The sequence below is a fragment of the Choloepus didactylus genome, chromosome 6 (assembly GCF_015220235.1).
Source record: "Choloepus didactylus isolate mChoDid1 chromosome 6, mChoDid1.pri, whole genome shotgun sequence".
Classification (NCBI taxonomy): Eukaryota; Metazoa; Chordata; class Mammalia; order Pilosa; family Megalonychidae; genus Choloepus; species Choloepus didactylus.
Window position 1 is genome coordinate 139,316,931 of NC_051312.1, and position 19,761 is coordinate 139,336,691.

The 19,761-nt window shown below is 39.1% G+C and overlaps 1 protein-coding gene and 1 pseudogene across 1 annotated transcript; one reads left to right on the plus strand and one right to left on the minus strand.

The window, feature by feature from the left end:
* Positions 1-336: 336 nt before the first annotated feature.
* LOC119537323 lies at positions 337-3,084 on the minus strand (annotated as a pseudogene).
* Positions 3,085-12,068: 8,984 nt separating this feature from the next.
* LOC119537829 (olfactory receptor 10G7-like) lies at positions 12,069-13,004 on the plus strand. Its single transcript, XM_037840411.1, has one exon. It carries the CDS (start codon positions 12,069-12,071, stop codon positions 13,002-13,004), a length of 936 nt encoding a protein of 311 aa, XP_037696339.1.
* Positions 13,005-19,761: the final 6,757 nt, after the last annotated feature.

Genomic DNA, 19,761 nt, shown 5'->3' on the forward strand with positions numbered 1-19,761 from the left:
TTAATGCAGGAATTACAAGCTATAATGTACACATTGATGGATGCCACAGTGAAACAGAAGCTTTTATGTGGACATTTTACTTATCTTGGATCCTTCCTACAAGGTACTATCCTTGCTGGGTTGCTTTGATTGGTTTCCACTGGTACTGAAAGAAGAAATATGCAAAATTGTGTTCTGAGAGTGTATTGCAAGGTGGAAGTTTCCACTCTATTCAGGAATCCTTTTACTACCTCTGCATGAATCCTTTCTCTTTATGTTTTAAATATCCCCAGCTAAGTTGTGTCCCATCTGGTGCCCTATATTTTAGTGTCTATTGCATGTCTGTGGTGGATGGAGTCACTGAGGCTGCACATCCTTGTGGCCTCCCAGCCTTCCTAATGCTGCCTTTGTCTGTTGAGGAGTGTATAGATGATGGGGTTGAGCAACGCAGTTATGACAGTGTAGAAGGTGGCTTCTACATCTGGGGGTTTCTGTGAACCAGATCATAGGTAAATGAAGGTGCAGGGAGCATAGGAAACAATGACAACAGTGAGGTGGGCAGATAGGTGGAGAAGGCACTGCGGCACCCACTGGCAGATAAGCACAAAGCGGGTGAGGGCCAGGAGGCCAATGTCCACAAAGGTGACCAGCTCATTGACGCTGATGCCAGCACAGACCAGGCACAACACGGCAGGAGTATCACAGAAGAAGCAGTCTACCCTGTTTGGGCCACAGATGGGCAGGCAGAATATGAAACTAGTTTGAAATGAGCGAGGGTACCTCGCAGCCAAATGCCCAAAGCAAGGTAGGTCATGATGGTGACATAGTATAAAGGTTTGCAAGTGGTCAGGAAATGGTCATAAGCAATGAGTGTGTAAAGGGAGCATTCAGTGCGGCTCAGGAAGTGGAAAGAAAGAAGTTAGATTGCACAGACCCCAAAGGAGATAACCCTGCTATCCGAGAGAAAGCCAGCCAGCATCTTGGGGACACTGGCAGAGGAAACGGTCCTGTCCAGGAAGGAGAGGTGACATAGGAACTGGTACATGGGGTGATGGAGCTGATGTCCAACAAAATGGTGAGGATGATGTCTTACGGTTCTTATGACAGTGAGAACATAGGTGACAAGGAAAGCTAGGGAGAGCAGCTCACCCAGCTGTGGTGGGCGGTGGAGGCCCACTGAAATGAAGTGAAACATAGAGGTCTATTTTCCACTTTGAATTTCCTTGCTGTTCACATCTGCCAAAAGAAGTAACAGAAGAGAAGGCTCAATAGCCCCCTAAAATCTCGAGGTGTGGCACATATACACTGTCATTCCCAAATATGGATGGAAAAGGAGATTCTCTCTCCCTCTCTCAATCTCTCTGAGAGCAAGGTTCTCTGGCCTGAGTGACAGCTGCAATGAACTGTTCTGAAGACAGGTGAACACAAGGATTGTGGGGGTGCTGGTTGCTTATCTATGCTGAGAAACTTAATTTTCAATATTCAGGTTTTTAATTGCCAACCAAATGTATGGACAGAGAACCAGATTACATTCATTACTGTCCTAAAAGAATCTCTTATCTCCTGTAGAATCAGGGATAATGTAACTACACTCAGAAAAGACTCTAATCTTGATGAATCACAACATAGGTTGAATTCATGTACTTGCTTAGTCTCTTACATGTTATTGAAAACATTTTTTGGTAAAGGGTGGGACTTGAAAATTGGTTAGGGACATTGGTTTTCTAGATTTCCTGGTAATTTTGTGTATCATTTTAGTAAATTCATTTTTTGTTTATATAGGAAGGGAATGAAAAATACAAGGTCTCTGGGGATGGGATGGCAATTTCTAACACAATTAAATAACTTGAAGAGAAGATCTGAGAATCTCAAATCCACACATTTTCAAATAAAGGACATACTGAAATCCAGAGACTTTCTGTGCATGTGCTAAAATGATGTCTTACTTGTTTATTTTTCTGGCCAAAACACATATTTTGAAAGTAGATTTTTAGTTAAATGTCAGCTGGACTTCTCATTTTACTAGGACTCTCATGTAAAAATTAGAGTATGATTAGGAAAAAAACAGGACTCTACGAAATGGAATGTGGATGAGTAGAGGCATTTGAATAACTCGGTGCACCAAACCCCCAACGCCACTGATATTCTCAAGTCAGAAAAAAATCAGCCCCGCCTCTTCTGCTTGGTGAGGCTGTTCTTGCCTTGCTTAGAGATCCAAAAGGCTCCTCCCTGAAAGAACAAGAGACTTTTCCTTAGATTATATAGCTCCTGTCCTTCCCTCTTCCACAACATGCCCACTCCCTGCCCCTACATTAATTTTAGCTAGATGAAAATGAATTCTGAGTTTGATCAAGGAGAAAATAATGTTATTAAAGATTTGGATAAATTATCAACATGAGTATTCTCTCCAGAAGTTCTGACTCAGTGTGTGAGCTTGAATAGATGATAATAATCCTACACTATTTGCTTACTGATTGGTTGACTGAAAATTGGAATCAAGGTCTATTCTAAAGAGACTTAGGATATAGGAAAAGGAATCTAAAGACTTAGGAAACTGGAAATGTGGAAGCAGATTTACTGTATACAACCTGCCTACTAATGCACAAATCGTGTCCTCTGAAAGAGCCTAGAAATTATTACTTTCACCAAATCCTTAAAAATTATATTGGGGAAGGAGAGCACTGGGATCCTTGAAAAGTGCTTTAGAAGTTGTTCTCTGTTTCTCAGGGATACAGAGTGGAGGATGCATTGGAGGATGTGGCTGAAAGGAGCCTCTCTGTTTTCCCAAGGGAAGTGTAAGTAGTGGGCCTTGACTCCCAGAGGAGAGGGGGAAATGTAACAGTGTGGGTGGAAGAGCACTGCGGGAATCTAACTGGACCAACCAGCAGGGCATTAGGGCAAACCAGGAAGTCCTTTCTGATTAATATAATAAAAATTCTGCCAAGTCTCCTGATCAGAGGCCAGAGTTGAGACGCTATGAGTGTCACGGCCCTTACTCAATTCCCTGCTCCAGCCAGGTCATTGATTCAGGGTCACTCAGAAGAAGAAAGGCCAGGTATTCCCTACAATACCAGCACAAGCAGGTACTGTGGTTGTTCCTCGCATGTACGGTCCTGTTCATAAATGGACCAGAGTCCCTTCCTCTGGGTGACTAGGAAAAGGAAAGGGAAATCTCCAGACCCTTGTCAAGTTACTGGATTCTGAAGGAAATCCACCTACTTAGTAGAATGTCAAATAATCCATGATTATTTCCTAGTTCCTGTGTGGAGAATTGGAATCAGTGTTCACAGCCCCTGGGAAAATCTGCACATTGGCTCCTTGACCCTGGAGTAAGGAGGGGCTATTTTGATGGAAAGATCCATGTGGAAGCCCCTGGGTCTTCCCCACTCCCAATAAAAAGTCGTGAAAATTACTATGTCCTTGGGAAGACTCATGGAGACTAACACCACTATCAAAGATTTGAGAAGTTTAGGGATGGAAATTGCTATCACATCTCTATCTAACTCTGCAGTTTGGCAAGTACAAAAAGACAGAGAATGGATTATTGTAAGTTTATTCAAGGGGTGACTAATATCAGAGTTCCTGTTCTAGAGGTGGTGTTATTAGACCACATCAGTACAGCCAGGAGCATAGCGTTAGCCATCTGATATATGTGTTACATTTGTCAAAGTTTCTTCATAACTTTGTTATACATAAAAGAATATGCTATACATAAAAGAGCCCACATTAGAAAATACATGTTCATATATACATACATATGAATAGGCATAGATGCAGTTACATACATAAATATATAATGATGAGACAAATATATGTGTAGCTACAATCCAATTTAAGAGAAAAAATGTTACAGGAACCACTGCAGCAAACTAGATGCTTTTCTCCAGTGGCTTCCTGGTGTCCCCGCAACCAGAGATTTATGTTAACCCTTTCCTTGCTTTTCTTTACAGATTTACCTAAGTATTTATTCCTGATTTTGAACTTTTAAAAATGGAACCGTACAGTGTATTGTATTCTTATGTGATAGCTATTTTACCTAGAAAAAAAAATTCATTGAATTTGATGACTGTACCTTTAGCTTATTCATGTTGTTTTTAATTCTGTAGTAACTGTTATATGAATAAATATGAATAAAACAAGTTTTTCTCTCTCTTTTCACTCCTGTCTCTTTTCTCTAACCTTTGTTTCCCCCATTTTCTAAACAATATTTGAGTTGTTGCTGATTTTTTTGCTGTATGTCAACAGAGCTGCTAAGAATATTTTTATACAATGGTGTGCTGGTTTCGATGTATTATGTCCCCCAAAATGCCATTTTTTTTTGACGGAGGCTTGTGTGGACAGGAAACCTATTGGTGTTCATTGGGTTGGAAACTTTTGATTGGATGTTTCTATGGAGATGTGATCACTCAACTGTGGGCGAGATCTTTCATTGGATAATTTCCATGGAGGTGTGGCCCTGCCCATTCAGCATAGGCCTTGATTACTTTACTAGAGCATTATATAAGCTCAGACAGAAGGAGCGATCTTGCAACAGCCAAGAGGGACACTTTGAAGAACACACAGGAGCTGAGAGAGAAGCTGCAGCTTACAGAGACATTTTGGAGATGGCCTTTGCAAGCAGATTTTTGCTTGGGAGAAGCTAAGAGAGGACAAATGCCCCAGGAGCAGCTGAGAGTTATATTTTTGAAGAGCTGCAGCCTAGAGAGGAACGTCCTAGAAGAAAGCCATTTTGAAACCAGAACTTGGAGCAGATGCCAGCCACGTGTCTTCCCAGCTAACAGAGGTTTTCTGGACACCATTGGCCATCTTCCAGTGAGGGTACCTGATTGTTGATGCGTTACCTTGGACACTTTATGACCTTAAGATTGTAACTGTGTAACCAAATAAACCCCCTTTTATAAAAGCCAATCCATCTCTGGTATTTTGCATTCTGGCAGCATTAGCAAACCAGAACACATGGTAAAAATGTATGTGTGAAAAATGTCTGTAGTTCCTGGAAAGGGCCACAGGGTACGCATATCTTTAGCTGTCTTGAAGATCTAGTGTTTGTACCAATTTACACTTCAACCAGGAATAAGGAAGCTCTTCTGGTCCATATATTTGCCAACACTTGGTGCAGTCAGATTTGAAGATTTTATTTTTTTTATAATCTGGAAGTATCCAATGTTATCTTGTTGTAATTTCAATATGCATTTTCATGATTACTAATGAAGTTGAACAGACTTTCTATGATTTTTTGCCATTCTTGCTTCCTCTTCTCTGAAAAGTATATACATGACTTTTGCCCATTTTTTTTTTAATTTGTTTTACTACTCCTCTTGATTCACATAGTTATTTCTATATTCCAGGTACTAATTCTTGTTTTCTTCTCTTTAGTTTATCTGTTGTAAATATTTTCTGTCAGTATGTAACTTATCTTTTCTCTGTCTTCATGGTTTATCTTGATGGATAGAACTTCTTAATTTTGATGGATAGAACTTCTTAATTTTGATATGGTTGAATTAACCAATCTTTCCCTTTATTCTTTTTGGGTCTTTTAAAAATATATCTTTCCCTGCACCTTGCAAGCATGCATTTAAAACTAATTTTTAGTACCTTCTATATGCCAGGTACTATTTCAGGCATGTTTTACCTTTATGATTTTTGTGTAACAATTTAGTTTTCAGTAATTTGAACACTCGCAAGATATTATGTTGATTGACTATACTGATAATATCCTGCTAATAGGATGAGGTAGGCAGGAAATAGTAGATATCCTAGATGCCTTGGAAATACACATGTGCATCATAATGGGAGAGAAAACTCTATGGACATGAACAAGCTGTTGCCTCCTCAGTGACATTTCTGGAAATCTAGTTGCCTTGGTTTGTGTTAGGCCAGTTTACAAAATGTCGTCTACATTTTATAGTTTGCAAGAATGATGGCTTGTACTGTTCCGAAAGTCTTCATTTCATTCTTGAGGCACCAAATAAGTAGTTCAAAGGATGCATATTATATGATAGTGATTAGAAATAAGGACATGATTTTCCATGGCCTCCAATAAAAGATGAGGCCCCAAATCTGGGTTCATTGCTTGGTGTAGCAGGAAAAGGAGGTTTATTCAAGTCAGCAGGAGGGCAGGGGAAATGTCCCAAATCTGCCTCCCCACAGTGATTTTCCCTTTGGCTTTTACACACATTAGAGACAAAGAAAGGTAATCATCTTGAGCAAAAAGTAACAAAGGGCTGGAGAACTTCATTAGTTCCTTATCTCAGTTATTTACTACTTCCTTTAGGATCTACATCCTAAAGGTGCCTCCAAGGGCAATGGATGAAAGCATGCCTGTTCATATCTGGGTGCTTACTTTGCATATTGCTTCTCTGTGAGACAAAAACCCAAATTCACAGCTTGCTTATAGTTTTATGGTTACTTATTTAAAATGCTAACACTACATGATTTTCACATGGAGGAGCTCTCAAAGTGTCATTTTCTTGGCAGGCATTCATAAAATTGTGGTTCTATCACACCATCCATCACCAAAACTTTTCATCAGTTCATATATAAACTCTGAAACCATTAAGCATTAACTCCCCCTCCAACCCGACTCCCTACCCCCATCCCTGGTAACCTTTAATCTATTTTGTGTCTTTATGAATATGCTTATCCTAGATATTTCACATAAGCAGAACCATACAATAGTTGTCTTATTGTGTCTGGCTTATTTTTCTTAGCATAATGTTTTCAAGGTTCATCCATGTTGTAGCACGGATCAGAACTTCATTCCTTTTTGCATCTGAGCAAATAGTCTATTGCATGCATGTGCCACATTTTATTTATCCATTCATTTGTGGATGGACATTTGGGTTGTTTCCACCTTTTGCTACTGTGAGTAATGCTGCTATTCTTGCAGAGATTTCCTTCCATTCTAGTAAGCATCAGAAGCTCCCTAAAGGAAGGTGAGGCTGCGATGGGTAATGATGTCATGAGGGTAAGAGAGAATCCCTGGGGCCAATGCATCAGAGCTTCCTGTCCCTTCCTGCCCAGCCCCTGGCATAGCCAGAGCCCTCCTGAGCCCTGGGAGATAGAAGATAGTTGACCAGAATGGCAACAAGGAGGACTTAGATAATAATCCTTCTATGTGGGCAGCTTTATGGGTTAGAAAGAAAATCTGAAATTTGTGGAGTTTAGCAAACATGATACTGGACTTCAATTATTCTATTTGGACATCTGTTCTATTTGAATAAACCTCAGATGGGTTTCTTAACACATCTGTATCTCTATTTTCTTTATGTGTGAAACAGGAGCACCAGGTATCTCACAGGGTTGTAAAGGCTAAATGAAATACCATATTCCAAGCACTTGGAAAAATTAGAATCTTACTAAATAGTCTTTCCCTTCAATTCTTAAACAAGGAGGTGGGGCAAGATGGCGGACTGGTGAGCTGTATGTTTTAGTTACTCCTCCAGTAAAGTAGGTAGAAAGCCAGGAACTGCATGGACTGGACACCACAGAGCAATCTGACTTTGGGCATACTTCATACAACACTCATGAAAATGTGGAACTGCTGAGATCAGCGAAATCTGTAAGTTTTTGTAGCCAGGGGACCCGCATCCCTCCCTGCCAGGCTCAGTCCCGTGGGAGGAGGGGCTGTCAGCTCCAGGAAGGAGAAGGGAGAACTGCAGTGGCAGCTCTTATCGGAAACTCATTCTACTGATCCAAACTCCAACCATCGTGAAACATATGACAACATGGATGAACCTTGAAGACATAATGCTGAGCGAAATAAGCCAGGCAAACTCCAACCATCGTGAAACATATGACAACATGGATGAACCTTGAAGACATAATGCTGAGCGAAATAAGCCAGGCACAAAAAGAGAAATATTATATGCTACCACTAATGTGAAGTTTGAAAAATGTAAAACAAATGGTTTATAATGTAGAATGTAGGGGAACTAGCGATAGAGAGCAATTAAGGAAGGGGAAACAATAATCCAAGAAGAACAGATAAGCTATTTAACGTTCTGGGGATGCCCAGGAATGACTATGGTCTGTTAATTTCTGATGGATATAGTAGGAACAAGTTCACAGAAATGTTGTTATATTAGGTAACTTTCTTGGGGTAAAGTAGGAACATGTTGGAAGTAAAGCAGTTATCTTAGGTTAGTTGTCTTTTTCTTACTCCCTTGTTATGGTCTCTTTGAAATGTTCTTTTATTGTATTTTTTTTTTTTTCATACAGTTGATTTAAAAAAGAAAAAAAAAGGGGGGAAAAAAAAAAAAGGGAAAAAAATATGTAGTGCCCCCTTGAGGAGCCTGTGGAGAATTCAGGGGTATTGGTCTACCCCACCTCGATGGTTGCTAACATGACCACAGACATAGGGGACTGGTGGTTTGATGGGTTGAGCCCTCTACCATAGGTTTTACCCTTGGGAAGACGGTTGCTGTAAAGGAGAGGCTAGGCCTCCCTATAATTGTGCCTCAGAGCCTCCTCCCAAATGCCTCTTTGTTGCTCAGATGTGGCCCTCTCTCTCTAGCTAAGCCAACTTGAAAGGTGAAATCACTGCCCTCCCCCCTACGTGGGATCAGACACCCAGGGGAGTGAATCTCCCTGGCAACGTGGAATATGACTCCCGGGGAGGAATGCAGACCTGGCTTCGTGGGACGGAGAACATCTTGACCAAAAGGGGGATGTGAAAGGAAATGAAATAAGCTTGAGTGGCAGAGAGATTCCAAAAGGAGCTGAGAGGTCACTCTGGTGGGCACTCTTATGCACAATTTAGACAACGCTTTTTTAGGTTCTAAAGAATTGGGGTAGCTGGTGGTGGATACCTGAAACTATCAAACTACAAACCAGAACCCATGAATCTCGAAGATGACTGTATAAAAATGTGGCTTATGAGGGGTGACAATGGGATTGGGAAAGCCATAAGGACCACACTCTACTTTGTCTAGTTTATGGATGGATGAGTAGAAAAATAGGGGAAGGAAACAAACAAACAAACAAAGGCACCCAGTGTTCTTTTATACTTCAATTGCTCTTTTTCACTTTAATTATTATTCTTGTTATTTTTGTGTGTGTGCTAATGAAGGTGTCAGGGATTGATTTAGGTGATGAATGTACAACTATGTAATGGTACTGTGAATAATCGAATGTACAATTTGTTTTGTATGACTGCGTGGTATGTGAATACATCTCAGTAAAATGAAGATTTAAAAAAAAAATTCTTAAACAAGTGGGAATGATGTTCACAAAGTGAAGGAGAAATGACAAGAAGACTTCTGTCACCGTGTAGCTCAATCTTTTCCATCTACTAATTTAGGCTGACAAAGCTGCTCTATCTCTGTTAGGTAAAAAAGAGAAAAATGACCAAATGTTCTCACACATGGCCTCCCTTCCTCTGAGGAATAAATATTCATTCCAGAGAGATATGAGCTCTTCTCAGGAGAGTTTCAATAACAAATACACAGGGAAATCTGTAGATGCCTATTAAAAACCTTTCATTGGTTTCTTCTTGTTGTTTTTCTGCACCTCGAGGACCCAGGAGCAATCCCATCCCCTGGGACACTAAGTCCAGTTAAGCTCCCACCAGGTAGTGGTGGTAATTTCCATTCCCTGCACTTCAGCTAGCATGAAGGGAAAGGAACTGCACTCTCTCGGCAAGAAAGACAGGTGCATCTGCTCTTTGAGCAATACTGTGCAAACCAGTGCATCCACATCGCACACAGAAAGTGAAAAATTGGGGGAAAAACCTCAGACGAGTTTCATTACTGAAATGAATCACAAAGTATTAGGTAAGTTCTTAGAAAGGCAGATTTCTCTTATTCCCCCTTTTTTTCTTTATCTTAGACTTCCATTTAGAGCTAAGATACTTGGCAATTGTTAGACTTCCTTCTAAATTACATTGTCTAGTCTGCATTTATAGTAAAATATACACACATGCTACATGTGTGTGTGTGTGTGTGTGTAATTGAGGCCCACTAATGGGACTAAGTTGCCATGTTGAGGACAAAGAAGTTGGAAATTGAGACACCTCTCATAAGCCTCAGAGTACCTGGGACCTCACCTGATAAAAATTTTCATGTTTCATGAAATCTGAATGTGAGAATATCCTGGTAATCAGATCCCTGCTGGTGGAATAGAAATTTCAGAAATACATTTGTTCATACATTTTTGAAGTCTTGATATTAATCTGGGTAATTACCATAATCCTGTCCCTGAAGTTTATTCTCATAATTGAAAAATATTGCTTTAATAGACTTAAGCCACATTCCCTGGAGATAAGATTCACTTTATCTGGGCTCTGTTAAAGAGCAGAGATGCACATTTCTTTCATATTAGTGAACCAGGTTCATAGTCTTTCCTGATAATCCTGAACTCCAGCAACATTTTATAAGTGGAAAGCATCATTTCTGCCTCTTTTTTCGTTGTACAGAATCCCAGCTTGTGGAAGCAAGCCGATAGAGGTCCTTTCCTCTTTTCTTGATTCCATTTTTCCTGTTTAAGATAACAGGTATTAGATAAGAAACATGTTCTCTAAGTGAAACTGTCTTCTCTTATTATGAATTGCCTACATTTGTGAGTAAGTGGAGTAGAGAGAAGATAGTGGGACAAAAATATTATCTCTAATAAAGCCAATATTAAAGACTATTAAGCTCTCTAGGATAGAATGATGTAGGTTAGAAAATCGATCCCTAATTGATTGTGGCTGGGAGGGCACATGGTAACCTGTGGTCTTAGGGCCTCAGTGGGGTGGTCTAGTGAGGAGGGCTTGGGGCCAGCACAGTTCGAGGTGTGACATTGTCAGGAGCACATGGGAGATGGCTGGGAGCTTGCTACAAAGCTTTGCCGAGATTCTGACCTGCTCTGAGACAAGTGAAGAAACCCCTTCATAAGCAGGCAGCAGAGCCAGGGAGGCAACCTTCCTCTCAGACCTAGATTTGAAATGGAGAGGTCTCCAGAACACAAAGAGAATGTTTTATTCTCTCTTCTGTGTCTTACAAGATCAGAACAGGCAATGCTGCAATACTGTGTTTACTATCACTTGTTAAGCGGTTAACACGTGTCAGGGTACTGTTATATATATTATATTATTATACATATAATATAGAGAGCAATATATATAAGTGTTATTTAATATTTACAACACCTTATCATTAGATAGGTGTTGTTACTGCCAAGTTTTATACGCGGAAACTAAAGAAAAAATTAGGTGTACTGTGGACTTTTGAAATGCTCATTACTAACAACAATTAGACTCTTGGTTCTTGAAGTTCCCCCATGAACCCTGGGGAGAAAATAGAATATATATGGGTGTGGTAGGCAGGGGAGCAAATGATCCTTTGGTGTCCATGGCCTGTATGCTCTCTTCCCTTGAGCATGGGTGGGACCTGTGAATACGATGGTGTTGATTATATCACCTTCCATAACACAGTCTTGGAAGACTGGAAAGAGATTCTCCCACTGGCTTTGCAGAAGGAAGCTGACATGTTTTGAGAGGGCCACTTGACTAGAAACTGATGCGTGGCCCTGAGGATCTGAGAGCTACACCCCATGCTAACAGCCAGCAAGAAAATGAGGACTTCAGTCCTAAAACCACTAGGAACTGATTCTGCCAACAACCTGAATAAGCTTGGAAGAGGATCCCGAGCCTCAGCTGAGATTGTAGCATAGCTGCCACCTTGATTTCCACCTGGTGAAATCTTGAGCAGAGGACCCAGCCAACCTGACCTACAGAAACTGTGAGGTAATAAATTGGCATGGTTTTAAGTCACTTAGTTTGTGAAGTCACTTAGTTTGTGGTCATTTCTTACATGGCAAGAGAAAACTAATACACTAGGTCTCTCTGTCTCCGTGTGTATGTGTGTGTGTGTGTGGGTGTGTGTGTGAGAGAGAGAGAGAGAGAGAGAGAGAGAGACAGAGAGAGAGAGAGGTTGCACTTATTCCATTACCTCAACCAAAGAAGGTTGTTAACAAGTACAGTCCAGTTTAACCCTAGAATTACACATCATGGATGATGCAGTTGCCATGTAGAAGACACGTTCTCAGTTTTCAATTAAATGTTGGGTGATTTATATTTCCATAGCGAGAGAGACCAAGGGTGAGAAGAAATGACGAATATGAGCCTCGTGACCACGTTCGTCCTCATGGGCATTCCCCACGCCCCCGTGCTGGACACCGCCCTCTTGGGGGTCTTCCTGCTGGTTTACATACTCACGGTGGTGGGGAACCTCCTCATCCTGCTGGTGATCCGGGTGGATTCCCACCTCCACACCCCCATGTACTACTTCCTGGCCAACCTGTCCTTCATCGACATGTGGCTCTCCACCGTCACTGCGCCCACCATGCTCATGACCCTCGGCTCCCCAGGAGGCGGGGCCGTCTCCCTCGGCGGCTGCGCGGCGCAGCTCTATTCCTTCCACTTCCTGGGGAGCACCGAGTGCTTCCTCTACACCGTCATGGCCTATGACCGCTACCTGGCCATCAGCCACCCGCTCAGGTACTCGGGCCTGATGAGCGCGAGGACGTGCGCCCGCCTGGCCGCCGGCACTTGGCTCAGCGGCGCCCTGCACTCCGGGGTCCAGACGGCCTTGACCTTCCGCTTGCCCTACTGCGGGCCCCACCGCATCCAGCATTACTTCTGCGACGCGCCGCCCGTCCTCCAGCTGGCCTGTGCGGACACCTCAGCCAACGAGATGGTGATCTTTGTCAGCATCGGGGTGGTGGCCTCGGGCTGCTTTCTGCTCATAGCGCTGTCCTACGCGTGCATTGGCTGCTGCATCCTGCAGATCCGCACCGCTGAGGGGAGACGCAGAGCCTTTCAGACCTGCACTTCCCACTGCATCGTGGTCCTGTGTTTCTTTGGTCCCTGTGCTTTCATTTACCTGAGGCCAAGCTCCAAAGATGCTGTGGACGGGGTAGTGGCAGTTTTCTACACTGTACTGACACCTCTTCTGAACCCGGTTGTGTACACCCTGAGGAACAAGGAAGTGAAGAAAGCTCTGTTAAAGCTGAGAAGTGGGTCAGTATTCACCCAAAGTAAATAGTCAAGAAAGGGCAGATATGACTAACTTTTTTTATTTATAATGACATTAAATCACCAACATGAATGTTGTACTTCGAAGAAGCATTTCAATTATCCAATGTTAATTTAGAAAAAATTTATTAGAGAAGTTGAAGGTTTACCGAAAAGTCATGCATAAAATAGTTACCATCTACCACCCTGTTATTAGCATCTTGGATTAGCATGGTACATTTGTTGCAAATGAGAAAAGAACATTTTTATAATTGAACTATTATCCATAGTCCATGGTTCACCTTAGGATTTACGGTTTTTGTTGTATGAGCTCTATGGAATTCTTAAAACGTTTATTCTAGTAACATATACAACCCCAAAATTTCTCTATTTAATCTCATTCAAATATATATTTCAGTGATGTTAATTATGTTCCCAATATCTGCTACTATCACCATCATTCATTACCAAAACTTTTCCATCTCCCCAGTTAGAAACTCTTTAAAATTTAAACATTAATCCCCCATTTCCTCCCCCACCCTGGCTCCTAGTAACCTATATTGCAGTTTCTGACTCTATGAATTTGCATCTTCTATCTGTTTCATCTCAATAGATTGCAAAATATCTGTCCTTTTGTGACTGGCTTATTTCACTCAACATGATGTCTTCAAGGTTCATCCATGCTGTCGCTTCTAGCAGAACTTCATTCCTTTTTACAGCAGAATAATATCCCATTGTGTGTATATATACCATATTTTGTTTATCCATTCATCAGTTGATGGACATGTGGGTTGCTTTCATCATTTGGCAATTGTGAAGAATGCCACTATGAATATTTATCTGCAAATATCTGTTTGAGTCCCTACTTTCAGTTATTTTTGGTATTTACTTAGAAGTGGGATTGCTAGGTCATACGGTAATTCTGCACTTGGTAATTCTGTACTTAACTTTCTGAGGAACTGCCAACCATCTTCCACAGTGGCTGCACCATTTGACATTCCCACTAGCAGTAATTGAATGTTCCTGTTTCTCCACATCTTCTCCAACTCTTGTAATTTTTTTTATTCATAATCAAAGTAAAGCACCATCATGAATGTTATACTTTTAGGGAGCATTTCAATTACCCAATATTAATTTCATTGGAAAAGTTAATGAAATGTTTTTCCAAAATTTTGCAAATTTGCTATCCAGTTATTTTGTGCAATGTCAATCAAAGCTCTATAAAAAGTACTTTCTATTTTTAAAAGCTTCTATATTCAAAAAGTCATATAATATTCCCAACCCATTATATAAATATCTGTATGCAGAAATTTTATGTTAGAAAGCACTAGACAAAAAAATATGCTTGAGTCTCAGGAAGAAAGGCTTTATTTCCATTTATGATATAACAATAACTATATAACTCATAATTTAATTTTCACTTTGGTTTCCAAGATTTTCAGAAGTAAAGATTTGTCCATTTATGGACTGTATATACTGTTTCAGTCACTGATATAACTGTCTCCTATCCACTTTCCTTCTGTATTTATAGAGATCCTGGTTTCCTATCCTAAATATAAAGCTCTTATTTTCAGCAACCTTAAAATTATTTTTGTAAGTAAACAAGGGACAAATGTTAACTATAAAAAATAAGCAAATAACTTTAGAGACAAAAATATGCAGTCATAAATTATTGAGGGTATTTTCCATTTTTGCAACAAGGTCCTAGCAGGTACTCCTCATTTGATTGTACTGTGACTGACAGCTATAACTTTGTAATTCACATGTGTTTGACTTAGCGTATAAAGTGGACTTTGGACACCATCTAATATATAGTGGAATATCGTGGGGGTTGGTTCCTGGGGAGGTAAGGACTATGAACCTCACAAACAGTCATCCAAATATATTCTTTATATTGAAAGTATAAATTAATTTATCTTAAAATAAATGCTAAATTTAAATTCCAGATGTATCCTGTTAATGCAAAAAAATGCCAACTATGCCTACATATCAAGGAGAAGAGAAAATAAAGCCTTATTGCTAGAACTAAAAAGGGCTTCTCTGACTCCTCAGATTTGCAGCAGCTGGATTTCAGAAATGCTTCACCGAGAACTTCCCTTCTGTGCTAGCTTGGTGTATCTTGCTCTGAGTGACCCAGAGCTATGCTGAGAATAAAATCATACTAACTGCTGAAGGCATGACCTACGTGCCTTCACAAACTGTGAAACAGTGGTCTGTGTAAGAAGTTAACTGTTGGTGCTCGATCTGAATAACCACCTGGTATAGGTCCATTACGTAACACAACTCATTTTACAAAGGACCAAAATAAAGTACAGATAGACCAATATTACTTACCCATTGTGTTCACTTCGAATTCTTCCACTTCATTATCACATATCACTATTTGATTTAACTCTCAATTAGACAAAATGTTGTGGGTCATTTACTGTATGTTAAGATATGTGATAAATAATCGATACACAAAAAGAACAGACAAAGTCTGTACTCACAGAGTTCATGGTTGTGTTGGGGAGAAAGATGAATGTAGCACTGTACATTGGGAGAAGTGTAATTGGTGCCCAAGGAGGCAGCCGTTCTTAATTTATACTTGGAAATAGAGTGGAAGATTCAAAATGCTAAAAACATATGTATTTTAAAAACATGTAAATTTTAAATTTGTAAGAGAATATATCTAAACTAAATATCTTTCAATTGAGCTTTTTATTGAAATAATTATAGATTCACATAAATTTATCAGAATATAAAGAGATCCTTTGTGTACTTTGCCATATCCCCCAATAGTAATGTTTTGCAAAACTATGCTATATCACAGCCAGCATATGGACATTGATACAATCCACAGATCTTATTCAGACTTCTGCAATTTTATTTATATACCTATATGTGTGTTGGGAGTGATGGGGGGCGGTTTGTGAATGTGTGCATGTATTAAATTCTGTAGAAATTTAACACCTGTGTAGGTTTGTGTATCCACCATCAGAGTTAATATATCAAACAGTTCACAACATAGAGATCTCTCCTATAAAGCTTTTCTTAACTAATATAAATACTAACCACTGCATAAAGATGTCAACTATTAGAATTTTATTTGTTGGAGGGTTAGAAAAGCCAACTTTTAGTCAAGTTTATTTGATATTTTTTTGTTCCCTTTCAGGGAGGGTGGAATTTTCCAACATGAATTCACTTATTTATCCATTCAATAAATAAATATGTGCTGAGTGGGTATTGCGGTCTATGCACTATGGGTGCAAAAATTAAACAGACGTAGACCTTAATTTCAAGGATTTTATTGTTCCCATATAAAAGAAACATGGGAAGGATGCCTAAGAAAGGGAATTAGAAAAATTGGGCAAATCATTAAGGAGCTTGTTTATAACACTAGGAAAAAAGTTTTAATACTGTAAGTTTAGGAGAGTTATTGAAATGGAGGACAAATTGAAACAAATTGTATGAGAATCTAAAGTTTAGAGAAGTTAAGTAGGTGTTGGAAAATTTAGGCAGTTGTGATACAACTCAGCAAAACAGAAAAAGTGATAGGAGTATTGTGCTGGTTTGAATGTATTATTGCCCCCAAAATGACATTATCTTTGATGCAGTTTTGTGGAGACAGATGTATTAGTGTTGACAGATTGGAATCCTTTGAGTGTTCCCATGGAGATGTGATTCAATCAACTGTGAATGAAACGTTTGATTGGATAATTTCCATGGAGATGTTACCTTGCCCATTTATGGTGGGTGTTAATTGGATCACCGGAGTCCTATAAAGGAATTCACAGATAGAAGGACCTCAGAGTAGCTGAGACACATTTTGAAGATGGCCATTGCAAGCTGATGTAGACATTTTGGAGAATGCCATTTTGAAACACCACCTGAGAGTAAGCAGACACCAGCCATGTGCCTTCCAAGCTAACAGAGGTTTTCTGGACTCCAGTGGCCCTTCTTCAGTGCAGGTACCTGTTGTTGATGCCTTACCTTGGACACCTTATGGCCTTAAGACTGTAAATTTGTAACCAAATAAACCCCTTTATAAAAGTCAATCCATTTCTGGTATTTTGCATAATGACAGCATTAGCAAACCAGAACAGGTATATTCTTGGGGTAGAATGAAATGTCTAACTTTGGAAAAGTTTGGATTAAGTACTTGTGGAAGTTTCAGGTAAAATTATTTGGTTGGCAGTGTGGTTTAGGAGATGAGGCAGCTGAAGCCTACAAAGTTAAGCAAGCAAGAGGACATCACTATGTACTTGGTGTGCACTGGCTGTTAAACATCCATCTCCTACATATGGAGAAAGAAACTTCTATTCAGTGAGTAGCAAAAGGGGTCCAGATCAGGAAGGAAAAGCCATCACCCTTCCTGTATTTCCAAAATAAGCCCAAGGATGCGAGGTTTCAGGAGATTTATACAAATCTGTTATTGAACCTTTTTTAAAGAATTACTTCTCACACTAACAAACAAAGTCCTTTACAGAGATTGTAAATTTAAAAAGGACCAGAGGTAGCACCTATAAAAGAAGCTACTCTTCAATGACATGATCCTGGGAGAAATACAGGGGGATGAAAGAACCAATACTCTTGCTTTTCCAGTTCCCTAATGCTATAAAACTGCTCCACCACAGAGATGAGCTATAAATAGCATCAAGGAGACATCTAGGAGATTAGAAGGAAATGTCAAAAACTAATTTAATAAGAAAGAGGCAGCTAGCAGGTTTTGGGACAATGGTGCATACAGAAGTCACAGAAACATAACTTCTATGTATAAGTACATGTTAAAGAAATGGGAAGGAACGGTGTGATGGATTTATCTTAATAATGAAAAGAAATTTTTGTGGGCTGATTTTATGTATTACATAGATAGCCAGTAAATAGTTTGAGAGGTAAGTTTTTGAAGTGAAACTATGTTGGGACAGACTCACATTATAAGATTATAGTCTTAATGCTTATATTTTAAAATTAGACATTTAAATTCAATGATGTAAACTGCTCTCTTAAGAAGTTAGAAAAAGAGAAAATTGTACCCAACATAAGTAGAATGAAGGAAACAATATAGATATGAGCAGAACTCAGTAAAATTAAAAAAAAAAATAGAAAGTCTAACTATGCACTAGTTCTTTGGAACAATCAATAATTAGTAAACATCTAGCCAGAATGATCAAGAAAAAAAAGAGAGAGACTACCAACATCAGAAATAACAAAATAATATTGCTATAGATGTTACAGGCATTGAAAGGACATTAAAGGAATATAATAGACAATTTTATACCAATAAAATTGATGATTTAGATGAAATAGGCAAATTTATTAAAAGACAAATTGCAAATAATGACTCAAGATAAAAGAGAACATCTGAATGGCCATGTGTTAATTTAAAAATTGAGATAGTAATTAAAAACCTTCAAAAGAAAAAAAAAACCCAAAACACAACGAACAAGAACCAAAACATCCCTGACACAGATAGTTTTACTGGTGAGTTCTATAAAACATTTAAAGAATAAATAATGGCAATCCCTCACAAAGTCTTCCAGAAAGAGATAACAGAAAAAGATAATACACAAAAACACAGAACAATATTCTTCCTGAATATAGATATAATAATCCTTAGTAAAATATTAATAAAGTGAACCTAACAGTACATAAAAAGTATAATACGTCAAGACCAAATGAATTTTAGACCTGGAAAGCAAGGTTGGGTTAACATTGAAAATGTAAACAAATGTGTTTTACCATATTATGAGAATAAAAGAGAAAAGCCATATAATAAACAGTAAGCAGAAAAAAATTAGTCAAATTTTAGCATCTATTCTTGATTACGTCTTCAGAGAATCCAAAAAATGAGAAGGGGAGAAAGGGGGGAGGGGGGAGAGGGGGAGAGGAGAGAGAAAGAGAGATCCCTTCTACAAACAGAACAAACAAAACCTACAGTTAAAATCATACTTAATAGATGGTTTCCCCTTAATGCAGGAAAAAGACAAGAGAATATCTGCTCTTATCACTTTCATTTAGTGTTGTACTTGAGGTACCAGCCAATACAATAATGTAAGAAAACTAAACAAAAGGCATAAAAATTGGAAGAAAACACATTTGCCTATCTTCATACAAGACATATTCCTGTATGTAGAAAACCCTAAGGAACCTACATAAAAGTTACTAGATCCAACAGGTGAAATTAACAAAGTCATGGGATACTAGATGTATATACGAAGATAAATTGTACTTCTCTATAACATCTACAAATTAGAAAATGTAATTAAAATATTTCCAATGGCCAAAAACCCCCACAAAACCATGAAACACTAAGGAATAAATTGAACAAAATAAACGGAATATCTCTGCACTGCAAATAGCAATAGAAATATTGTGCCCCCAATTTTCTCATTGGAATTAAAAGACTCAAAATACAGTGTGGTTTGGCTAGAATGTGAATTTGGGGCAAACCCAAACTTGGTGTTATTCAGTCTACATGTGGATTATTCTGAGTTACGTGGTTGGAACAGGCCTGTGTTATCTGCACACTTAATTTTCTTTACCTTCAGATGGTGATTCACTCCACTACCTCATCTCAGTTAGATGCCATGTGGTTTACTACGGTACATCATATATGCTTTTCTGACACTATAAAATCCATCTCCTTACTTCGCATATGCCATTAGATTCTGGGTTCACAAAACACAAAAAGCTTTGTATCTCCCATATCTGAAATGGAATAGCCACTTAATTAAAGTTGTTGAGGGAAATATTACATTGATTAATTAATTAATTAATTAGTAGAGAAAGCAAGACTCAACTATGAA

Bases quoted from the DNA above. Each gene is read 5' to 3' on its own strand.
- LOC119537829 (XM_037840411.1), top strand. From the start codon at position 12,069: ATGACGAATATGAGCCTCGTGACCACGTTCGTCCTCATGGGCATTCCC.